The 25,180-nt window shown below is 32.0% G+C and overlaps 2 protein-coding genes across 2 annotated transcripts; one reads left to right on the top strand and one right to left on the bottom strand.

The window, feature by feature from the left end:
- The first annotated feature begins 11,126 nt into the window (after positions 1-11,126).
- On the top strand, positions 11,127-14,920 carry LOC129891692 (F-box protein At-B). The gene is made up of 5 exons (XM_055967137.1): positions 11,127-11,210; positions 11,388-11,646; positions 12,287-12,495; positions 13,109-13,199; positions 13,339-14,920. The coding sequence occupies exons 2-5, from the start codon at positions 11,425-11,427 to the stop codon at positions 14,650-14,652; spliced, it is 1,836 nt and encodes a 611-aa protein (XP_055823112.1). The 5' UTR covers positions 11,127-11,210; positions 11,388-11,424; the 3' UTR covers positions 14,653-14,920.
- Positions 14,921-15,374: 454 nt separating this feature from the next.
- LOC129891691 (COP9 signalosome complex subunit 6a) lies at positions 15,375-21,379 on the bottom strand. The gene is made up of 9 exons (XM_055967136.1): positions 20,975-21,379; positions 20,538-20,626; positions 19,337-19,430; positions 19,002-19,063; positions 18,827-18,905; positions 18,590-18,682; positions 18,217-18,317; positions 17,886-17,941; positions 15,375-15,776 (listed from the first exon to the last, which is right to left on the bottom strand). The coding sequence occupies exons 1-9, from the start codon at positions 21,252-21,254 to the stop codon at positions 15,695-15,697; spliced, it is 936 nt and encodes a 311-aa protein (XP_055823111.1). The 5' UTR covers positions 21,255-21,379; the 3' UTR covers positions 15,375-15,694.
- Positions 21,380-25,180: the final 3,801 nt, after the last annotated feature.

The following is a 25,180-nucleotide window of genomic DNA, read 5'->3' as shown; positions in this document are numbered from 1 at the left end:
TTTATTGTGCCTTGTTAGAAAAGTTATATCCTTTTAAAAAAGTAACAACTTACTGAAAAAGTCACAATTTTTCAAAAAAATCACAACACTTTTAAAAAAATCACAATCCTTTAAAAAAATTATAATCCATCAAAAAAGTAACAACCATTTGAAATAATCACAACTCTTCTAAAAAATCACTCAACATTTTGAAAAAATCACAAACCTTTTTTTGGATGAACGTGTGGGAGTTGGTTGCGGGGCAGCTACGTCTGTGAAGAATTTGTATTAATAATTAAAGGGAGCATTTTCAATGCATAGAAAATATATATGGAAAAAAGTGTGTTCTTATTTTGTGTAGTAAATTTCATAGTTGGTGTGTGTAGTTGTTAGAAAGTTTTTGAGTGCACGAGAGGCAACTCCCCTCTTTAATTTCCTTTCATTATCTTCATCTCTTTCACATCTTTTGTCTTCATAATCAATATAATACAATATGTGTGTAGGGTAAATGGTACCCAAAATTATCTTTTACCTCTTTTACAAATGAATAAAAGAAAACAATATTTACCAAAAAAAAAAAAAATATATCGATGCCTCTAATAGGCATGATACACCCTATATATGACTATGAGGAGGGAACTTTAAATGACTTTTCACTCTGCTTGTATGCTCTTTATTTAAAAAAAAAAAAAAAAATAAAAAAAAAAAAAAATATATATATATATATATATATAATACAATATAACATCAACCTTTTTTGCCATTAACTCCGGCGTTTGTGTCAACTTATATGTACACAATTAAATAATTTTACTAGGTATTTGTTATTGTATATGTATATTGATAATAATTTTATTTATCTATATTTGAATAAATAGAAAGAAATTATTCAATATTTTTGCTTCTACTGAAGTTTATGTTTCAGACTTTATACTTCTATATGTACTTCATCAATCACTAAGTCATACCATAAGTATTGATTATGTCGTGTACATTAAAATATGTAGTGTATACTAAGCTGAAGCACTATATATGATTATGTGATAATTCACGATTAAAAATACCTTATTTGGAAGCTAAATTTTCGAGTTCTCTTCACTTAATTTATGGAAGAATAGATCAAATGAACAACTAATACATAATCGGTGTCAAATTTTGAATGAGATTTAGATATTTTGCCACTTATTTAATTTTAAGTGAATCTTATTTGATTTGATTTTGGAAGTCTAATCCAGTCTTAATTAATTGGCTACTTTCAATGCTCATAATTAAATATGGTTTTAATTAATGATAATAAAAAGTAAAAGCAATATAGTTATCAAACACACAAGTTTCATTCGTCTAAGACGAACAAATTTTTAAAAAAAATGTATCAAATTTCTACACCTAATTGTACTCTAAAATTTAATACGTATTAATATGTCCAACATTGCAAAAGAATAATTAGATAATTAAGTAGTACTTACTAAACATGATATTTCTAAGTCCTAAATAATGAGTCAAGAGTCAATGTACTTGCCTTCAATCTTACTTCATCTTCAAGATCCATAAGATGTTAAGTGTAAATTTCGTCGTAATTTCCTATCCAACTTAAATACTATTTGATATTGTGCTTAGTAGGGGGTGTTCATGATTTGTATAAAAATCGGTTCGAACCGAAAAATCAAATCAAATCAATCAAACAAATTGATTTTTTTATTTGATTTGGTTTTATATTTTTAAAAATCGATAATCTTCTATTTTATTCAAAACAATCAAAGAAATAACCTAACCGAACCGACAAATTATATACATATTTTTTATAGTTACATATACATAATATATTATTTTTTATGAATATTTTTTATGCAAAAAATGCAGCACATTAATTTAAAATAGTAAGGTATGATGCGTTTTTTATTTGTACAATCATATCATTAGTTTATGTATTATTCAATAAATTTATGTTGTTTAGTACATTGAATTAGTTAATAATATAAGAAGAATGTTAATCATAGTTAAAGTTCTGATATAAGAATTATAAGATCCAAAATAGCACGAATAATTTTTTTAAATAAATTATTGTCTTTTTTCTCTCTTTTGAATGAATGTTTTTTTTGTGTGTGTATTGTTAATAACTGAATAACCGAACCAAATCGAAATCGATAACAACCAAACTGATGGATATATATTTTATTGGATTAGGTTTGATTTTAATAATTTTAAACTAATTAAATTTATCTAATTTTAATTTTAATCAATAACCGATCCAAACCGACCTGCGAACACACAGTAACTTGTGTTAAAGAATGCCAAATTTTAACGGTTTAAAAATTGTAAACATTCTACCACTTGACAATAGAGAAAATGACTTAACATATTTAATGTTTAACTAATCAAAATGTGTGTTTTTGATTTATTTGCACAGGAAATATGTTATATTTAAACTTATTTTAAAGCTATATTATCATTAAAATATAGAATAACAACATAAAGAGTAATTAAATGATCAAATAGTAAATATACGAGAGAGTAATTAAAAAGTAAGTAGAGCAGCATAGTGCAGAATATTTCTTGGAAAAAAAAGTATATAATATATTATATATACTATATTATATATTCAACAAAATAAAAAATGACATGAGGCACGGGGCGCGGGACCTAGGGTTTGATGCATAGGGGGCACAATTAACATATCTTTTTTTTTTTCTTCTTCTCAAGGCCTCTTTACTGTTTAGTTTATCCACAATATTTTTACCATTTCCACCAGGTTTGAACAGTGAAAAATCAAATCAAACACATAATTTATAGAATTTATCATATTTGTTCAGTTTTCAATTAATGTAACTATATGTATATAAAAATAAATTATATTGAAGAATTACAATCTATGATTCACACCTTATTACTATATTGTTTTAATGCTTTTAATTTGGAGAAGAAATCTTTATTTAAATTTTTTAAGAATCGGAGAGAGAAGAAGGATAATTTTCTAATTTGTTGTTGGAAGAAAAGGGAGTTGTCTACGAAGACTCCTCTTATTTAACAAACTCAAGACAACTGTCTAGGTGGAGTCTTAATCGTTGAGCGACCTAAATCTATACTTCTTCATAGATTTCAAAAGATTAAGATAAGTTTCGTGATATTAGGTCTAAGTCAACCTTTCTTAATATCTTCACTAGTTATATTGTTTTTATACTTATAAATTAGTATATTTAAGAATCAATGTAAGACATGATCGAACCATTTCAAGCCATATCATCTCATTTTAACCTCAATGAATACTACTTGTGCGTCGTACACGCTCATCTTGCACAAAATAATTATACCATATTTCAAATTATATATCATATGGAGAATATTTTTTTTGTTTTTTTTGAGGAATTTAAAATCTAGAGAGTGTCCAAATTATCAATTGTGGTTGAGGGAACAGTTTTGTCAGTGTATATGCCCACCACACGAGTGAAAATAAAGGACCACAAAGTTGAATCCAATTCTCCTGTCTTATACTCCTCCTTTTGCCCTTTGTTATTACTAGATTCGATTCCCCTCATTACATAATGCCAAAAATTGTCAATATCACTCTATACAGACTCAACAACTACTGTTTTTAAGGCATAATACATAAATATGACTATTAAATTGGCTTTAGCTAACAATTATGATATCTAATTTTACTAATGTATAAATAGACACTTTAACTATCCAAAATTTGAACAAATAGACACATTCGTCCTACATGAAAATTTTGTGTCTTACGTGGCGTCTTACGTGTATTGTGCCACGTAGGACATGTGTGTCTACTTGTTCAATTTTATACAAGTTTAAGTGTCTACTTGTGCATATCCAAAATTGAAGAGCATAAATATGAAATGAGGCCAAGTTAAAGGGCTTATTTATGTATTATGTCTTTTTTTAACTATGTGGTCTAGTTATCACTAAAATAAAAGAGAATTATGATATTTTTGAAATTTGAAATTTAGCAAAGTCAAAAATATGTTATGTGATTTTTTTTCTATTTGTTCAAGTTTTAATGGACAAAATTACTATGTATTTATGTTACTAGAAAGTAGCATATTCTTTAGTGAATTAATCGAGATACACACAAATTGATTGAAACACTAGCGACAATAAAAGGTTTCATGTTCGAATATCAGCAAAGAGTATAAATCTTGGTGACCAAAGTTACTCGAAACTTGTACCCGATAAAAAATATTTCCTTTGTCTCAATTTATATGATGTAATTTGAATTTCGAGAGTCAAACTTCTTTATTTTGATTGTCTATTTGGACATAAGGTTTTTTAATTTATTTTTTTTACATGTTTAAAAATCACATAAAAAGTACTACAAATTAGAACAATCAATCACGATAATTTTTTGTATGACTCTCAAAATTCAAACACTATCATATAAATTAATATAAAAAAAAGTAATCGCTACATAATTAAATTAATCTATGTACGTCCAAACTGACTCAAAACCTACTGTCATTAAATAAAAAAAACTCAACAATATTTGATAGCATTCCAAAGAAGCAGATTATCCACTGCTTCTTTCATCTCGCTTCCCAATCCTAAGATTACTCCCACATTGGGGAAATTCTTGAGGCAATCTGTTTGGTGTGATTATTAATTAAACAATATAAAAAGAAAGTTTTTAAAAAATATAGTAGTAGTATTAATTGAATATAATTTGTTGCACTATGACACACCGGAATCCTCGCAAAGAAACCTGGCTGATTTTTTGACCGTCTTTTTTATACTTATATTCCCTAGTTTGTTTTAATTTAAAAGTATTTTAATTTAATTGGACATGAATTTTTAAAAAAAACATTTTTTTTTGAATTATATGATTTTAAATTAAAAATATGTGTAGTCCTTTAAATTTTATAATCTTAAATTTGCATATTAAAATTAAAAAACTTACTAAATATATATATTTTTTTTAAAAAACAACATTCTTTTAGGATCGATAAAAAAAGTAAGACATTTGAATTGAAATGGAGTACTTATTAAAATGTATCCAAATAAAATGTATCCATTATCCTAGTATAGGCTTTAAGTCTTGTACTAGCCGAAAGAAAAACAATACTAGTAAGGAGAGAAACAAAGATTATATTTATCGGATAAATGATGCTCCATCAAATAGAACAAAATTCATCTAATAAATTGGAAATTTATAAAGGAAGAGTTTCACTAACCATTTTAAATCAACCATCAACATTTAATTAGGTATTTTAAATTCGAGTCATGAGAATGAAAAAATTCGAATATTGCAATGGGTTGTATGAGATGATATCAATCATCAAGAATCATGGTAAAATGAATAAAGTCGCTCCATCCTTTACTAGATGATTTGAATTTATTATGAAAATGAAAAAAATCAATCATAAAAGATTATAGTATGGATCAGGAAGATCTCTCTATTGTTCATTTAATATATTGAGTTTGAGTCATGAAAAGGAGATGAAAAAATTACACTCGGACGTGCTTTTATATTTGATGAACCTTGTGTGATTCGTATTTGAATTAGTTGAAATCGAGACAAAAAAAAACCATTTTAATGGGAGGAAATTAATTTTAATTAAATAATTAATTGGGTAAATGGGCCCATAAATCCCAATTTTGGGGAAGTAGGCCCGTAAGTACAATAGGGCCACCTAATTCCTTGAAAAATGAAGGGCCTGGGCCCAATAAGCATCACGGCAGTCGTGCACGAGTGGCTGTGGGCCCATTTTTGCCAAACATTTGACTTTCCGACCATTTAGTTTTCAAAAGGCTCCAAATTATACTTTTAAATTTTCTTTCTAAAATCCAAATTAGACTGTACACGTGTCCAATTTTTAGTGAATATTGAAGTTAGTTGGATTATTGTACTCTTTAGAAAATTTAATAGGATAATTATGTGCATTAGCTTTAATAAGTTGTACTATGATCCAATTGAAGTTATTGTGTCTAATTAAAAGAGAATATACGTTTTATGTAATCAATTTACCTTTAGAAATGTCTAACAAAAACTCTCAATTATATGGATATCAATGATAAAATAGACATAAAATGATAAATTATTCATTGATTTTATAAACTGGATAACTAGACAAGAATTATTGGACACCTCAACATAATATAATAAATAAGTAAAGTTGGACGGATGAAGTAATATTTAAGGAAGATCATAATTGGGGTTAAAAGAAAAAGACAAGTATAGTGGTGGCCAACACATTATTGCCTTTAATTCACTGTTAACTCTTAAAGTAATATGAATATGGAAATTAGACTATAACTATCCCTCTTTTTCTCTACTCTTTTTTTTCTCTTTCTAATCTTTGGTCTAAATAACCAACTAACTCGTGACTTTTACTTTATATATATATATTTTTTTTGCTCTTGACTTCTTATACCCTACCAAATAAGAATGAAAAATTATTAGCTGACACGTAAATAATTGGGTGAAACAACTATTCAATTGGACTTTCTGATACGAATACTATTCGGTTTATCATCGCATAATTTAGACAATTATTTTTATATTTCAGATAACATTTAGACCATCACTTCTCTGAAAGCATGGTTCATGAATCTTGACCCCTCACTCCTTTGAGCTAGTTCATTCATTGAGTGATCCTATGCTCTCACATTTAAATGTTTGTTCATCGTTTAGACATGTGAATGAGATTCATGTTCATTATAGTTGTCACGATTACAGTTTTTCGCACATGAGTAGTTCTGAAACTAAAATAATAGCAATAATTTGGACTTCAATTCTGGAAATTAGTTGGGCCTGGATTTTTTGCAACATTATTACATCTTAGAAGTGATAAATTCAGCCCAAGAATATATAACTCGTCCAAGATTAAACAGATTGAGTTACAAACTAATAATAGAGATGGGTTAAAATGGGCTGAACCCATCCTAAGCAATTGGGTAATAAAAGGATTGAAATGATGTAACCCGAGCCCAATGGGTTGAAGAGTTGCGCATCTTCAAATTTAATTTTCTCACCACTACTTCATTTCTTTTCGTAATATATGATTTAACAAATTTAAATGCTCATGCTAAATAGTGTATTCAGCATAAGGATGTATAAAATAGTATATTTTTTTATTCTTTTAGGGAATATAACCAAGAAAATGCACTATTACACCAACTTATTTATTTTTGAAACTTTTTTAATGTGGAGGTGAGTTTCTAAAGTGACTAACTAAATCATTCTCTAAAAACTCATATAAGACCATTAATTTGAAGGACAAAAATCGAAGATCATTTAAAAGAAGGGCACTCATGTGAATGACCCCCTTTGTAATCTAACATGTTAATTAGTTCTTGAAGTAACGCCTATATATACGAGGTATTATTTTGTAGATTGAAATATAAAATTCTTCTGAAATAATCTCTCCGCTCCACAAAGGTAGATATAAAATCTACATATATCTTAACTTTTCACGTTTTACTTGTGAAGTTATACAGAGTATGTTTTTGTGTTGTTGTTATCTCTTCTAATATGTTGAATTTTCTTTTAATCTTTTTTTGTTATTTGTTACTAATTTGTAGTTGGATGAACTTAATGAATCTCGGAGATACATTTGATTAGGTTATTCGTTTTAACAGATCTGAGTTTAAACAATCTATATTGATTTGCACATGAATATATATCTATAAAATTACATTAATATGTTATGATTGTACTGCTGAATAAGGAAAAACATGGCGATGTTGATCCAACGAAAAATAATCTTCAAATTTCCCCTTTAATAAAAACACATAATAAAGTGAACTCAAAGTACTTGTGAGTAGCTTTAAATTTCATACAATGATTTTTCTCTATTAAACTGTTTTTAAATGTTCCCATCTACCACAAGTATAATTCATCAAGTGTTCATTAATCAGAAGTCAAATCTAAATGTTTACTATTAATATTAAACTAGTAAAGCTATCCGCATATATATATATATATAATTTCTTAATTTAAATGAAATATTATGTAATATTTATATTTAGATTAGTGACAGAAAATATAATATAGATCTTTGTCTTCATTCTGGATATGATAGTTCATTCATTTTTCTTTAATATGTAAAATAAATTATTTATTTATTTATTTTAACGTACAAATCTTTCATACGTACACAATAAAATAAAATATTAGAATATATGAGTGGTGAAGTAAATGAAATAATTAGAGGTTATATTTTGAAATAATAATCTACTGTATTAAGTTGAAAATATTATTTTTTGTTTTAATTTTCTATATCTTTTGTACGAGTACGATCCTCTATGCATACACGGATTTGTTATAAAAAAGACTTTTGAACTTTTACATTGTGGCTTTATTATTACATATGTTTACTATAGTCTTTTACACATTAAATAAATATTTTTAAAATTTATGAAAATGAAACAAATAGGAGTTATGAATAATGTTTATTAGACATTAAATACATTAATTATTATGCATTAAATTTTTTTTGTAAAAATAAATTTGAACCAAAAAAATAAGAGAGGACATTAAATAATAATAATAAAAAAGATAAATGATTTGACTGCAAAAGATGTGTTACATGGCTGCATAAATCACAATTAAATAATATATAGACAGATTTTTATATTTATGTAGTTAAGACATACAAAAAAAGGGGAAAATTACGCAGATAAGCAAATATATACTAATTAATTAACTAATATAACTAGAATTTAAATTAATTATGGCTCGAGACAAATATTTAACTGTAATTACAATTTGTGTTTTGTATAATTCGCGCGAACGACACGATTATACAGTTGAGTTTTGTATAATTCGCACGATTGATACAAACTTTGTGCGCGAATCAAATTGTATAGCGAAATATACAAACATTATAAATTTTATAGCGAATTATACAAATATTTTGCATGAACTGTACAGTGAAATATACAAACGTTATACAAAAACTGCGAATTGTATAGCGAATTATACAAATGTTGTGCGAATTACACAAACGTTGCTATAACCATAGCTATGAATTGTAATTTGCAAATTATGGAGGATGATTAAGATATTTTTGAGTGATTATTTGCGAAAGGGCCCCCCCCCCAAAAAAAATAAATAAATAAATAAATAAATAAATAAATATATCCTCTTACATTCATAATGTAATAAAAAGGAAAAAAATAAAATTATAAATAAATTTCAACCAAGAAAAGAATAGTTACAAAAATAAAATCTTACATACATAAAAGAATAAACAAATTTTCTCTACGAGAAAAATAAATATAAAATTGATCATCAGAATTTTTTTGGTTGAAATAAGATAATTATATAAATTATGCTTCATAATAAAAATTGGATCGTGAGAACTAAAAAAGTAGTGTTGTCTCGACCTTAGCCTTCTTTTCTATTTAGATTTCCGTTCGTGATCCCAGCCCTGAAATCCTTTGTTCGCTGTCCGGGGAAGAGAAAAGAATCTATTCGGGAAGTGCCTTAGTTCACGGTGGCAACTTCATCCCATGCATCCTTTCACTCTCATTTGGTCTCTTCCTTCTAAAAAATAAAGCGAAGCAAAGCGCATGGCAAAGAAGCAACTAGCTATTTGAAATGGATGGTGTGAGTTTGTCAAATGCTCGACAAGCTGCTACATTAGCGGCATCGGACCAATGATCACCCATGACTTCTGTGGCACACTAGTGCAGCAAAGGCCCCCTCTCCAAGTAGTCAATCTATTCTCTCGTGGAGAAAGCCTTACTCTCATTTTGTTGTCAGTAGGTGTAGCTATAATTCTATTACAAGCCAAAGCAAAAAAATCTCTAGCAAAAATAATTTTTTATTATGCTTCAAAAAATTTTCTTCTAGGCCTTCCTTTGCAAGTAGATCCACCACCATGTTTTGTTTCCTAAATTTATATCAAAGTCCTCCTCATATGCTACTACTTAAAGATTTTTTAAAAACATAATTATGAATAAGGCGTATACTATGTTCCAGAGCCTTTAGTTTAGTTCGTGTATATTGATGTGATTGTTCTGCAAGTCGACATGAAACTAACTTGCTAGCATGGAATTGCAACAATAAGGAATGAAGGTTCCGGTTGCAGTAAATGTCTCAAAGCTAGACTTGAAGCATGCTTCAAGTGGAAACTGTCTCATCCATCTGAACAGGACAACTGAATGAATGCCGCTGACCATTGTGATCGGTCGATTAGTGGCCATGATTAAGACGCACATAAATCAAGCTATTCACGGGAAAAAAGGTCAGAGGGCCAAAAAAATAAATTATTTAATTATACTAACATAAAACACAAGAGAAATATACAATTGTTAATATGATATTGCACTATGTGTGATATTTATAATATTTCTATTCCAATATACCAATTCAAAAATAATTATATCAAAAAAGGAAAAGAAATTTAAACTATACAACACATCTGTAAAATAAAAATAAAAATCGAGTGTATGATATTTATAATATTTCTATTTCATTATACCAATTCAAAAATAATTATATCAAAAAGGGGAAAGAAATTTAAACTATACAACACATCTACAAAATAAAAATGAAAATTGAGAGTTCTAACAATTCAAAATCATAATCTCTTGAGATCTAACAAATATTATAATCGCTACACTTTATAATTATTAAATTAGTGTTAGACGAAAATTGACTTTTCGACCAACCACACAAAATGATACATTAAAAATATCACCACTCAAATGGGTAAATAATCAAATTGTCATCATTCGTTTAAGATGAATTAAAAAATACTATGATGGCTCCATTGCTTTATATGTTTATTTTATTTTATTTTGTCTGTGATTCAGCACCTTAGTATGATTGTCGTGAAGATTTTTTTGATCATATATATACTAGCTAGGAGGAGGATAACAAATATATAAATAAATATATTCTAAAATTAAGAAAACACAACCAAATACATAAAAATGAAAAGAAAGACTTGAGAATGATTTTTTTTTTGTCTTCATATTCTCCTTTCTTGTTATAATTCACAAGCTAAAGTGACGGAGAAAATAAATATGATTAATTCTTTAATTAAAAAATAAGAAAAAATAGAAAAAAATGTCAAAAAAGGGAAAAAGATAAATATGAATGCCTTAGAGAAGTGTCACATCACTTTATCTAAATTTAACTTTATATTATATATAGATTATTCATAGTGGTATTTATTACTACTAGTATTATTTTTTTCTACACTAATTTTTACTGATTTACTGTATTTTTTCTTATACTATTTTTTAGTATTATATGATTTACTTGAATCAAGGTATGTTAAAAATTGTATGCGCACTATACGTTTTCGATTTCACTTGTCAAATTACGCTGTGTATAATGTTGTTGTTGATTCGCCATGGAAAATGGGGAAATTTATGAATTGTTTTCAGCAAATGCAAATTATGAATTGATCGATTTTTTGGTATTTTTTTTGCTGGAAAAATGGCAGGAAATTGAGGAATTAGGTTTTGGTATATGTTTCATCCATGGCCGGAGCTTCCAAGGAACACCATACCGGAGATGGAGGAGGAGGAGGAAGCTCCAATGGCGATTTTGAGCCGTCAATGGATAAATTTCCAGACCATATAATAAGTCGTATATTGGAAAAATTGGATTTGGGATCTCTTTGCACCGCCGCTTGTGTCTCTCCGACTTTCAATTCCGCCGTCGCACAACTTCTCCCTTCTCTATCGTCTCTCGATCTTTCCGTACGTCAATTTTATTTTCCTAATTGAATGCCCTAATTTTATTGATGTAGTAGATAAAAAGGAGTTAATTTAGCAAATTAACAAAAACAATAGGTGATTTCGTGTATAGAGTTACTTGTATGCTGTTGCTGTTCGGAGGTGACAGGTATTGCATGAAATTAGTTGAGTGCATGCAAGCTAGCTTAGACACCACAGTTAACAAAAATAATAATTTCAATTCAATTCTATCGATTTGATGTTAAGTGAAATATGCTGTACCTCGATTATCTAAATCTTTTGTTAGATTTGTATACTTGATTGATTATTACGAAATGAAATGAGTGTGAATAGAGTGGATTAGAACTCCAGGACTTATGTACAGGAGATCATTTAATTTAGGATTGAGATGTAGTTGATTGATTGATTGAGTATCTTAAGATTGCTTTGGCAGCGAGAATTATTTTGAGTTAATTGCTGGTTGATTTGGATTGACCTATTTCTGATGAATCTTATGATTATTGAATAGAGTAAAATGCATATGGAGAATGTGTATAGATTGGGATTGATGTGTAATTGACTGTTCATTTGACCATCTTTAGTTTCGCTAATGCAATTTCTACTTCTGGGATGAAGTTTTAATACTAGTATCTTTGATTTACAGGGATTTTATCTGGATGAAGAGACTCTAAAACATGTCGTGTGTACGGTCCAACGAGCCAAGAGTTTAACTATTGATTGCCTCCAAATGAAGAATGACACCTCCATTTTCAATATTCTTGGTGAACATATTGAAGACTTGAGTTTGCTCAAATGTTCCTCTCTGTCTTACCACATTCTTAGTGCAATTGGAGAAAGATGCCCCAACTTAAGGTATTCTCCCATGTCAAACTTCATTTTTGCTACTTTCAACAATTGATATATATTGGTTTTTATTATGAAATGCTTCATTGGTTTATGGTTTCACATCTTTGATGTTAAGAGCTTTACAAGTGGTTGCAATCATTTTATCAGGGCTTAGAAGGCGTCAATCGCCTCCATTGATGGATTTTCAGACTGTTATTATCCTGAAATTCTCTCTGCATAAATGAATTTTATTTAGTTCTCATAGTTCCCTTGAGCCATTACATTTTAACTTGCTGAAGCTGATTTGTATTTTTTTCCCCGATATATCTGAAGCAGATTTGTTAATTTGTGAACCAATTCATCTATCTGCTGAATTTGAATTTTTTCTTTGTTGACCCTTGATGGTATCTGAATTTCTTTAGGCTGTTTGGGTATAGAAAACTGTCAACTGCGTTAGCTTTTGTGCTTGGCATTCTTTAATTTCACTCTATATGTCCACTTTCAGAAGATGGAACAGTCCAGATAATTAAGTCAATTGTGGTTACACCAACAATATGTTGCTTTCATACTCTGTCATTTATCCCTGGATTTGTTTCCAATGTATGTTTTCTTCTTTCCTCTTTTCCTTTTTCTGAATCAGGTCCCTGCTTATTGAATTTGCCGGGTGTGAAGCACCACAAGTTTTCAAAAAGGAACTTACAGAAATGCTCCAAAAGTTGTCCTTGTTAGAGGTAAAGTATTCTCATCTTTCACATACTTCTCCTCTCTTTCTTCTTCAATTGTTCCTAGTGCATCTTCAACCTTATTACTCTTAAAACAGAGAGTTATTCCTTTAGAGTGTCTATTTTATGAACTTTTCCTTTCCTGCAGTCGCTATCCATAAAAATCCGAGGGAACTACTTTGATATATTTGATCTACGACCTCTTGAACTATTTCTGCCCAAGAGTTTAAAAAAATTGAAGTTACAGCAAACGGAGGGACAGGAATTTGTCCATTGGTTAGATAAGATCAGGGATATCCCTTGGTTCAACTTGCAAAGCTTATCTCTTGTCTTGGACGTTATATCAGATAATCTTCTCATGACAGTTGTGTATTCTCTTCCTCTTTTGGTAGAGCTGGATCTTGAAGACAGACCTTTTATGGATCCACCGCTACTGGACTTGACCAACATTGGACTACAGTCTCTGCAGTTCTGCAAGCTCCTAATTACCCTCGCAATTGTTCGAAGTAGTATGAATTGTCCCACTTCATTTAAGAGAGTGGACAATATGGGCATGTTCCTTCTTTCTGAGGGTTGTCGAAGGTTGGAATCAGTGAAACTTGGTGGGTTCGCAAAGGTTACTGAAGCTGGGTTTTCGTCAGTTCTGTACTCATGCCGGGATCTGAAGAAATTTGAAGTGTTGACTTCGCCTTTATTATCAGACTTGGCGTTTCATAATATGATAGGAGTTGCAAGGTCCTTAATTGAATTAAGGTTGTTATCGTGCAGGCTTCTAACTAGTGAAGCTTTGGAGGATTTGTCCTCATTTAGTAAGTTGGAGGTACTTGACACAAGTGGGTGCAAAAGCATTGCAGACCCCTGTCTCTTCTACATATCAAGTGTTACTACACTCACAAAACTAAACTTAGCAGAAGCTGATATCACTGATATGGGTCTTGCTTTGCTTGGTATTGGAAACTTACCCATTACACAGCTGTGCATCAGAGGCTGTAAGAGAGTAACTGACAAGGGAATTGAGCGTTTATTTCGTGCTGAGGGGAAAATTTGCAAGACGTTATCATTGTTGGATGTCGGTCACATTCCCGGAATAACTGGTGCAGCTATATTTACCATTGCATCTGCTGCTAAAGCATTAACTGATTTATGTCTAAGGTACTGCTTTCATGTGACTGATGCTGCAGTGAAGAGGTTGGTGGATAGACCAAATTACAAGGGTAGTCTACTGCAAAGACTTGATCTTTTTAACTGTCGAAGTCTGTCTGGTGATCTGATAATGCTAGTTATGCACAAGTCTTCTTACCGTGGTTTGCGCTGGCTTGGTGTTGGAGGTACTCTGTTAGTCAATAAAAGAAACGATTTCTCCACAGTATGCAATGCACGACCCTGGCTGGTTGTGTGTTTTGATGGCTGCGAATTTGGGTGCCATGATGGTTGGCAATTTCATCGGACCATTATGAATTAGTTAATAGAAGGCGATTTTTTGAAGAGGAAACTCTACAGATCAAGATGGACCCGCTCCAAGTTCCTTTTTACATCTTAGTATTATCTCAATTAGGTACCTCCATATTTGAGTGTGATGCATGTTGGATTGCTTCCTAGGTTGCAGCAATCACTCTTTTGTGTCTCTTTTTGTTCTGCTTATTTTAGCCTTTTCCCCTAGTCTAGGATTATTGTGCTTTATTTGCTCTCTATTGTAATGAAATTGCAATGAATAAACACCTTGTTAGAAAGATCTATCTTCATTTTATTTGCACTGTTTAGAATGAACCATGATCATTGATAAATTATATTTGCTCTCTTAATCTATATTTATTAGCCCACTATATTAAAAATAGATGTCCAATTTTACTTGTCAAAGTTCAAAAAATCAAGATATAATTTACCCTTTTTGTACTTATTTTACCCTTATTATTTAAGTGCTATTCATTTCCCAACATTTAGATCACAGATTTAAAGTCCAAACGCCAACTTTTAGTAATTAGAAGGGTTGGGGTTGCAGGTTATGGAGGAACGCAAACATGTATTAGTAATCAGTTTAGGTTTAAAAAGGTACAATTAAACAATTTACAACAAAATAAGCCTATTATCACATAAATCATGTCTTCACGCATATTTGGAAGTATAACTAGTGCCACCAGCCTGTAATAGATTTTACAGTTGGAATCGATGCAAGTAATACCAGTATACGAGTAAAATCAGTACTTGCAAAACATTACTGCAACCAACCGGGTAAGAACTGGACCAAAACATTCTCTGATTAAAAGCTTCTAACATCTAAAGACGAAAACCTCAACCACTTTCTGGCACGTCCATAATTGTGCCCACAAGAATCGCAGGTAAATAACATATGGGGAAGCGAAAACTGAGGCAAAAGAAAAAACTAAAGTTACTACTTCGATTCCTATATTCCATACATGTGATTCCTAAACTCGCAAAGATGTGGCTACTTGCCACAGAGGAAACTCAATAAGGGCAAGAAAGCAATCTCGACAATACATTAACTTTCAAATAAAAGCAGTTCGGCCGCCCCTCCTACTATGCCTTTCGTATGCAGTGTTGAATTTGTCAACAAGCTCGTTCATTGTACTGCAACCATCAAAAACAAAAACATTAGATTCTTTATGATTTGGCTCATGGACATCACTAAACCAGAGATGACCAAGCGTGTACCTGCTTGCACTACAAAATTTGTGGTAACACTTCGTGAGAACCACTTTACTTGCAGTGTTCCGCACATACAGGCCCTATTTTAATACTACTGATTTGCAGATGAGGTTTTACTAATAAACAGTTTTGACATGATTGACGAGCTTAATTGACAGATGAAGCTGCCTACTGACATGCTTAATTGAGAAATGAAGCTGCCTACTGACATCATCAATATAGAAGTCTTTTCAAGATTCCTATATTATTATGAACATAAAAGTATAAAACTATCAATTGGAAAGAGGAAAGCCCATGGGTGTATTAGCATATCCTCACTGCTTCATACCTCTCAGTATATCACAGCAGCCTCAATTAAGTACCTTTGATAAATTCTATTCCTTTTTTTTTATCAGGTAAGATAACTACTACCTCCGATGAATTTATTTCTTCTATCCACTGTAGTCATCAGTGTTATCAAAGGCGAAAAGCGCAAAAAAGCTCTAAGGTCCATTGGGGCTTTAAAAGCAGAGCGCAAATAAAAGTGTGGCTTTAGTGAAAAGGCGCAAAGGGAGAAAAAGATACAAATATATATGTTTAGTCCAAGACTAATAATTATAAATATGAATGACAAATATATGACCAAAGAAATTGAAAAAAAGGTATACCTCTCGATGGGAAATGGAACTTAGATCACGATGTGAAGGCCGTAAGTCGGGCGGCGGCCATAACATAAGGGATCTCAGTTTCCTAGCAAGTCAAAGGGAGACCACGAGGGTCTTGGCTGAACCATCTACGATGGGGGAGCTAATGCACAGGGAAGAAGCTTAGATAAAAAAATACGTTCTTGCATCGCTTTTTTTGTAGAAAGCTCGACCAGCGAGAAAAAGTGTTTGGCCGAAGCCAAAAAGAGGGTGACCCACTTTATTCGCCAAGCGAATGATCTTCGCTTCGCGGGAACAACAAAAACCACCATCTTTTTTGGTTGTTAAGTTATAGCAGGACTGAGCAACATCCAACAGCTCCAGTCCTTCTGGTTTGCACTAAAGGGGGCCCTGAACTCAATGAGAGTGGGGATTCGCTCCTCTTATATTGAGTCGAACCCCTTTCCTTACAGTCAAGTGGCCCAAGGGCCCCTTTAGAGATAGGGAAAACATTTGCTTCAGGTTGCTAAACACCATTCGTGGCATTCTTGCCTTGGCTGCAATCTGTCGGTGAAAACCTCCTACTTCACAGCGGGAGATTGTATCGGTGCTATAAGGCTTATACATAATACATAACCAAAGGAATAGGCCATGTGCAACAAACAAAGTACAAGGATAGCACCGTACCCTCGGCCCCTTGGTTAGCTTGCTTGCTTTCTACTAATGGTAGGGGTTTAAGCGAAAGAAAGGAGAGAACGAGTGGGTCCCCTATTCGTATCATCCGGATGAAGTGATAGGAGGTGATTCCGTTCAGTCTATCCAGCGGCGCCTTGGCCGTTATCAATCATCTATCACACTTTTGCATTGTTCTTCGGAACTACTTATGCATCAGGTGTGGTAATTGGTCTTAATACATTCTTGGTTCATTATCCATTCACTAAGAAGATTTCATTCTTGGCAGGGCAGCCTTTAGGCTATCAGTGAAGGACTCTCGCCTCACCCGCCCGTTTGGCTTATGGCATTATCGACTGATAAAGTGAAATATTAATTGTTTAGTGTCACTTCTTCAAAAGAGGTTCATTGGCAAGGAAAAGTTTGCCTTAGAACCTTGATGACCACACTGAAGCGCACATAAAGCGAGGTGAAGCACTAAACACGTTTTGAGCCTCGTTTCAAGGTTAAGAGCGCTTAAAGCACGCCTTTGACAACACTGGTAGTCATTATCATTATTATTATTATTCCACCAAGGTCCACTTTAGTCCTAAAAACTACATTACACTGGAAAATATATCAAGAATGAAAATATGAAAGATAGGAGGGACGAAAAGTTGAGCTACTTTACCAAATCACAAAATAACTTATCTTGATGATCAAATAAAAAAATTTGTAGAAGCCTCAAACATCATACCTAGAGCAGTTGGTGAACATGGCGAGGTAACTAACTAATAATGTGTCATTATACTCCTGCACCAAAAGAAAGAACAAATTATAATGATAGAATCAGAAAGCAGTCAAAATATATTAGGTGCACTACAGCAAATATAAGATCTCTAATAAGCAATTTGCAATCAATCCTTGAACTAGTAGTCAGCATTTAAAGATCTTGAGGTTCTTATCATGGAACCAATAAGAGAAGAAACCCAGTGAACTCTAGTGAAGATACACACACAAACAGACAGACAGACACAAACATACATATGTATCTGCAACTCTACTGAATAAGCTCAAAATGCACTCACCATCAAGAAATCATCTTTAAATTTCTCAGACTCTATAGCTGGTAATCTTCTTAAAAGACTAGAGACCTGCCTCAAAAGTGAATTATCACAGGGGATATCACCTGCACCCATAGCAACTACAACATTAAAATCCTTGGATAATTGAAGAAACTCATGAGGAGCAGAAATGTCAAGGGAAAAGACAATCCCCTACACTCATACAGTTTCTAAGGCTATCAAGCATCTGGACTCACTGGTCCATCTAGGGAAAACTTAACATTTACTCAGGTTGTATAATATAATAAAATTTATCAGGATTAGGCGAGTCCCAGTTAAAGCACTTCCTTCACAATCAATTTAAATGTAACTTCAAGTCCCAACTAGTTCTAGATACCTTTTTGCATTGCAAGCAGATAGTGATGTAGCACTCTGATTCTGCTATTCAGCATCTTAATGGCACTATGTATGCCAGTAAGGTGGGCAGCCACTGAAAAAATAGAACATGTAAGTCCTAAACAAGCTCTGCCATTGTTGGGCAAAGTGGAGAAGATAAATATAGCAGATGATTCTAGTTTTGTTAAGCACTGTTGCAAGCTTGGAGTTGGAAAAAAAAAAAGTTAACGGTGCTCACACTGAGTTGCAGCAGAACCTCCATCAGATGGTTTAAGATGAGCAACATGATCAACAGAAATCCGTTCAGCTTCAACAGTCTAGCAAGAAATAAGATATTTCAAAAACAAAAAGGACTTGATTAAGGTGCTCCCAAGAACTAGCTGATCAGACAACATAAATTGATAAGAATGTACCTCTATCTGGTAGCTTGCTTGGACAAAAATAAGTTGTGGGATGCCATCAATGACGTGCAACTCTTGGTACCAACAAACAGTTTCAAAACAAAAATATTAGGCACCAAAAGAACTTTTTTCACAAAAACAGTGTCCCAGCAGAAGAACCCAGTCCACAAGCTTGTACAAGAGCTTTGAGGTGATAAATTTAGAACTTAAAAGGCTGCAGCTAGATGATGTTAATAAATATATTTTTTTCTAACACGGACAACAAGACAAATTTCTGCAAATAAAAGTTGCCACGTTGATTTCAGATATTCGTCATATAGCAATGGTCATATTGACTAAATACGCACCACTTTCATAGATAGTAAGTGGCAGGTCCTTCTGTGCATGATTGATGGAAGGATTGAGAAGCACGTACACAGGACTTTCATTGATATCCATCAACTGATACAAAGGAATATATAACAAGGTTATTTATCGCCGAATACAAAATATTCTTATTGTGGATGGACAATAACTAGGGAAAGAAATACAATCTATTAGAAAGATAAACGAATTAATCATATCCCCTAATAAAGTAATATTTGAATCACAGGACTTGACTGGCATATCCCATGCCCACCCCACAAAATGAAACTACCTTCACAAACAAAAGGAGATGTTACAATAGCCCTACTCCACTAAATAATGATTGAGACTATGAAACATCAATAGCATTTTTCTTTTCTCTTGTAATTCTAATGTTCAAAGATATATGATCAAATCATTCCCCATAGAGAGTATAATGCTAAGGCATCTCGTATAAACTGATCCTCTTGTGATAGTTTTCCAGTACGAAATCATCCAAAGGTTATGACACAGATGTCAGCACCTCTTCTTCACTGTGATACCATTTGCGCAAGAACAGACAGAGAATATGATCCGATAATCTTTTTATATACAAGTATATGTGTAACACATGCTTGTTATGGTGCCAATTCTCCACCTCCTATTACAATTTTTGCTTCACCTCTATCTACCACAAGTGAATTGAAAATGCAGCCATTTGTTTTCTTGAAATACACATTTTTACTACCCTTTAGATGGCCCAGTGGTTTGGGCTCGGGACTTCCATATTGGAGGTCTCAAGTTCGAAACTCCTTGTCCGCGAAAGCAAGGGGTTTGCCTTCTGTGTCGAGCTTGTCCTAGTGCTGGTTACCTCTCATGTGTGGTTTGTGAGCTATTGCATAGGAGCGGGGTTTTACCCTGTGTACACCCAAAAGGTAGCGGCTGCGACTTTCCCTTATCATCAAAAAAAAATACACATTTTTTACCGCAAAACATTATTTCCTTCATGAATAGCATCATTCTATAGAATTTATAGTCATCTTTTCCCTTTTACCAGATAATCATCCTCTCTTTCGCACACAAAAAAGTACTAGTTATCTTAAGTTCTATCTTTTTCCTCTTAATTAACAAGCAAAAAGAACATAAAGTGATAAATAAGTTTGAAAACGAAAAGAATCCAATAAGATGCTCAAAGACAAGTTTTTGGAGATGATAAAAACTCACAGCTTTGTGAATATGCATATCCAATTCTTGTGCATCACTCCCCGATGAATACCATCCCAGTACATAAAAGTTAGGGAAAACCTTCTTATCTGCACAAAAATCCCAACATTAGTACTATGAAATACAAACTTAACTGTAAATAAAATTTTAACTATCAAGTTATCAAAAACCAGCTACAAGCAATTGTTAGTTTTAAGCATAACTTGGTAATTGTCTATTTTGGTATAGTTTTTTTTTTACAGTGTATGCAAGATAAGCTCATGAAAGGATATAAATTTCAAGCTCAAATTAATTCGAGTCGCATTATGGATGATTGATCATTAATATGCTCTATTCACGCTCATATCATTCTAATACAGAATAATTTGCCTCTTAAAAATCAAATTAACGATTTTCTAGAGCTGGAATCAAGACTTCTAAGGGCGAAGAAAACTCACAGAGCTCCTGCTTCTTCTCGAGGAAAGCGCGGTCGAGGGAGTGAGTAGCGGGATCATAGAGAAGTTCGAAGCTGTTGAAGATCTCGACAGTACGGCCACTCTGTACGCCGATGACACAACCGAAAACCCTAGGAGGTACGGAAGGGGAATCGGCACCGTTAGAGGAGTGGGAAGGAGGAGGTTGAGACTGGGACTTGACACGAGTGTAGTGATCCGATACGTTGAGTATCACCAAAGGATGAAGCTTAAATGTCAAGCCGCTACTCGATGATGACGACATTCTCGCCGTTCCTCTTCTCGGAGTTTCCTTCCGGTTCGCCGGAGAACAGATTTCGGAGAAGAGAAGAAGGGTAAATTTCAATTTCTGCCGTGGGCTCTAATTCATTAATTTTCTTTTATTGTGCCTTTAAGCTATTTATGTATAGCATAAATAAAAAATAAAAAAAGAAGGGAATAAAATAATTTTATGGAGTGCCAACTGTTGGCTTTTTTTTCTTCCGATTTTTATCTCTATCTGGCATCCGATTCTTGCACTGTGATCACAGCTAATTCAAAATCGTGGCACCCAAGACCATTAAAGAGAACACATACATTATTCGTATTTTTTCATATTTATCGTTTAAACGTAAGACCTTTTATTATATAAAGAGAATATATTCATCCACCACAATTCTCGATAGTTATATACTCACTCCACACCACAACATCATACTATTAAGAGAACTAAAAAAAAAAAAAAATTTTTTTTGTTATTGTTATATAAATTAGTAGATTCTACGAAAAACTGTAACTTTATTAATAAAATTTTAAGGAGTTTCCTTTGACTTCTAAAGAAGATATTTAAATCCTCTTAGAGAAAATGAAGTAACACTATTTTTATTTTAAATTAAGTGTTTTATTTTTGAAGGAATTAAAACAACTTGATCTTATTCAAAATTTATTATGTACTTCTTTAGTAACTCTATCTTTAATTTGATCGTGTAACTGGGCTGGGCTTCTTTTATCAAAATTAGGAACATATAGGCCTAAGGGAAGGAGAGTGAAATTTTGGGCTTGAAGTCAATCTAGAAAATATGGGGGCCTGTGTATAATCAAAACTTCATGATTATTTCCATCTTATAATGTAAAATAGCTCATGAGTTTAAGATTTCATAATTAAAACTTCATGATTATTTTTGTTACATGACGAAAATGCCTAGCCCATTATGTTACTACTAAAATGACGTGGGAGAGGGATATTGAGTCCATAATCTATCGTATGTAAATTGTTTGGGCGTGGGTTCCTCAAATTATTATTATTAGAAATAAGCCTTTCGTATTTGGAAAGAAGTATTAATTACAATAAAACACAAATTTATAGTTAAACGTTTAGCATTATTTGAAAAACAATCTACACAAAAAAATAAAAAAATTAAGAAGAGATTTTTTAGTCGAGTCCGCCTAGAAGTCTGGTACAACATACACCATTAACATATTCAGTGTAATATAAGTAGCAAGGTATGAGTAGGTTGGGTAGTTTATTACGGACTTTACCGCTTTATGAAAGGTAGAGGGTATATTTCAATAGACCCTTAAAGGAAAAACTAATTAAAATAGTTTGGTAAAAAAAATAAAGAAAAGTAAAGAAGCCACGATAATATATATAAAAAAATATAATACTATAATCAAAATACAATAAATAACAAATAGTAGCAGAAATCAAAGAATTAACAAGAAACTACTACTTAATCAATTAATGTAGAAGCTAAGGTGCATATATTGAGTTTGAGTTATAACAAATTTTAATATTACAAATCTCATATTTTAACGAGAGTCTTACCTAAATATATATCTTTGAGCAACTTAATAAGGTAAGAAATTAAATTCGTTACACTGACATTATATATAACTTAAATTGCGTATTTAGTTCGACTGGCTAGTTGTTGAAGATAGCACCGACTTCACACGATACCTCTGATTGATCAAATCATGTGTATAGGTTACCCTAATTAGAACAAAGGTTGTAAAGGAACTGGTCGACGTTATGCACACTATTTGGGAGTTTGTAATATTCCCTTTTGTTCTCTTGTCATTTGTAGGCATCAAACTTAGACATCACAGCATTATACTCTTTTACACGGCACATATATATATACTATCACTTTTCACCTTTTGTAATGAGTTAGAAACACAACAACCATCTCTTTCATTTGTCAATACTCCTCCAGTTTCAATTTAATTATGTGAAGGGCGGGATTGGAGTACAAACTTAAAAAACACTTAATATTGATTGTGAATTTGGGAGTTTGAGTTAATAATGTTGAGAAAATCGTAATTCAAAAATAATATTGTTTGACTTCTCAAATAATAACACCTTGATATAAAATGAGACGAAAAGAGTAAAATTATAAGCAATATTTTAGAGAATGAGAAGAAGTGAAGTTAAGTCTTTAGATTTATATGGTTGAATGTATGTGTAAGGAGTATATTTTTTGTACGTACTAAAGTATATATTTATGTTTGTGATACCTTACCCACTACTACAAAATCTTATTTCACTGCTTTTTAAAGTAGATAACGATGCCGAGGACATGAATTATTCTTACAAAGTTCACGTGCAACGTACCACAATCATATATTGCTACTTAATTGATACTTCATCCCTTACCGACTTCTGGTCGTAATCAGACAGATTCAATATTTGGAATTTATAAATTTATATTACGATCTTGAGTTAACATGAATTCACGAGAGAATTCATAAATTACTAGCTAGATTTGTCTCCGGATGTGATGAAAAAATGAGCAAGATAAGTAAGTTTAATTTATAAAAGCGTGTAAAAAAAATAGACAACTAATATAAGACAAAAAAATATTATTTTTCCTCTTTTAGCTAGGTTTGAGCGAAGGTTTTTGTCTTGGGAGTTTAGAGAGGGGTGGGATAGTGCAGAGTTGCCTTTATTCAAGAAGTGTCAATTAACACAATTTTATCAAATCACTACGTTATATAAACAAATAAATTTTTGTTAATACGTTTACTTCTTTATATCGTGAATCCTCCTCATAAATTTTTTAAGGTATATTAACTTTGCTTTGGGATTGTTCCTAAACCCACGTGGTAAGGCAGCCACATGATTTGCATATATCTTATCATCAGAAAGAGAAATGAAAAGCCACTAAAGTCGTATCCAAGCAAAATAAATAGAGACAAACTAGGAAATTATATTATCTTCTTTGGTGGAGGGGTGGGGGTAGGGGATGTCAGTTACTCACCTAGTCTTACATTATATAAATTGTATACTACGTGTGGGGTGCAAGTCTTTGGACATATTTAAGGCTTTGCGTGTATTTATTGTTGTTAGGTGGTACTCTCATTTCACAACTTTTTCCCTTCCTTTCCTTTCCCACACAAAGGGGAAAGTAAATATACAAGAATTTTTTGTCCACCTATATATAGTTTTCTTCACTATGGTTATGGTTATGGTATATGCTTAGCTCTTGATCAAAACATAATCCCAAAAGAAAAATGAAAATGATCGAGGCATATTTCTAAATATTTTGTCTAGAGTTGAGAATCATGTGATCTACTGACGGAAGAAATCTAGTGAAAAAAGTCATAAAATAACACTAAACATAATTTTAGGATATTTTTTTGTATAAAAAATAAATTTGAGCATGATAACAAGAAAATAACATCACATATACGATCCAACTTCCTTTGTCTGGTAATTACCGATTGAGAGAGCATTATATTACTAAGTATCCTATAATGCCAGTCAGGACTCAGGTTCATGGAACGAAGATGCGTCAAGAAGTTCTTTTATCATGATTGACATAAATTTGAGGGTTATATTAACTAGTTAGATCCAAGGTTTCTTAGTATGACATTATTGCCAGACACAATTCTATTATTCCACGTGTCCGTCCCAACTTGGGGACTCATGAACTTATAGCAAAATTAAACGGAGTTATATATAGTTCGGCTTTCGCCTAATCTTTAGTAATGTTTTCATGACATTTCAAATATTGGACCCACCATGTTATGTTTGTCCACGCACCAAAAACCCACACAGTGGGTGTGCAAGAGGGAAAAATGCTCAATTATCTCACATAGGTTGAAGGAATGAGTTGTTATCTCCTCATAATATGATTTTAGGCAATAATTATCTCCTTAATTATAAGCTAGTTTTTAAAGTTTAATAATACGAGAGTTGATGACAAACACCTA

This window comes from Solanum dulcamara, chromosome 6 (assembly GCF_947179165.1).
Source record: "Solanum dulcamara chromosome 6, daSolDulc1.2, whole genome shotgun sequence".
Taxonomy (NCBI): Eukaryota; Viridiplantae; Streptophyta; class Magnoliopsida; order Solanales; family Solanaceae; genus Solanum; species Solanum dulcamara.
This window is presented reverse-complemented; position numbering and strand designations above follow the sequence as displayed.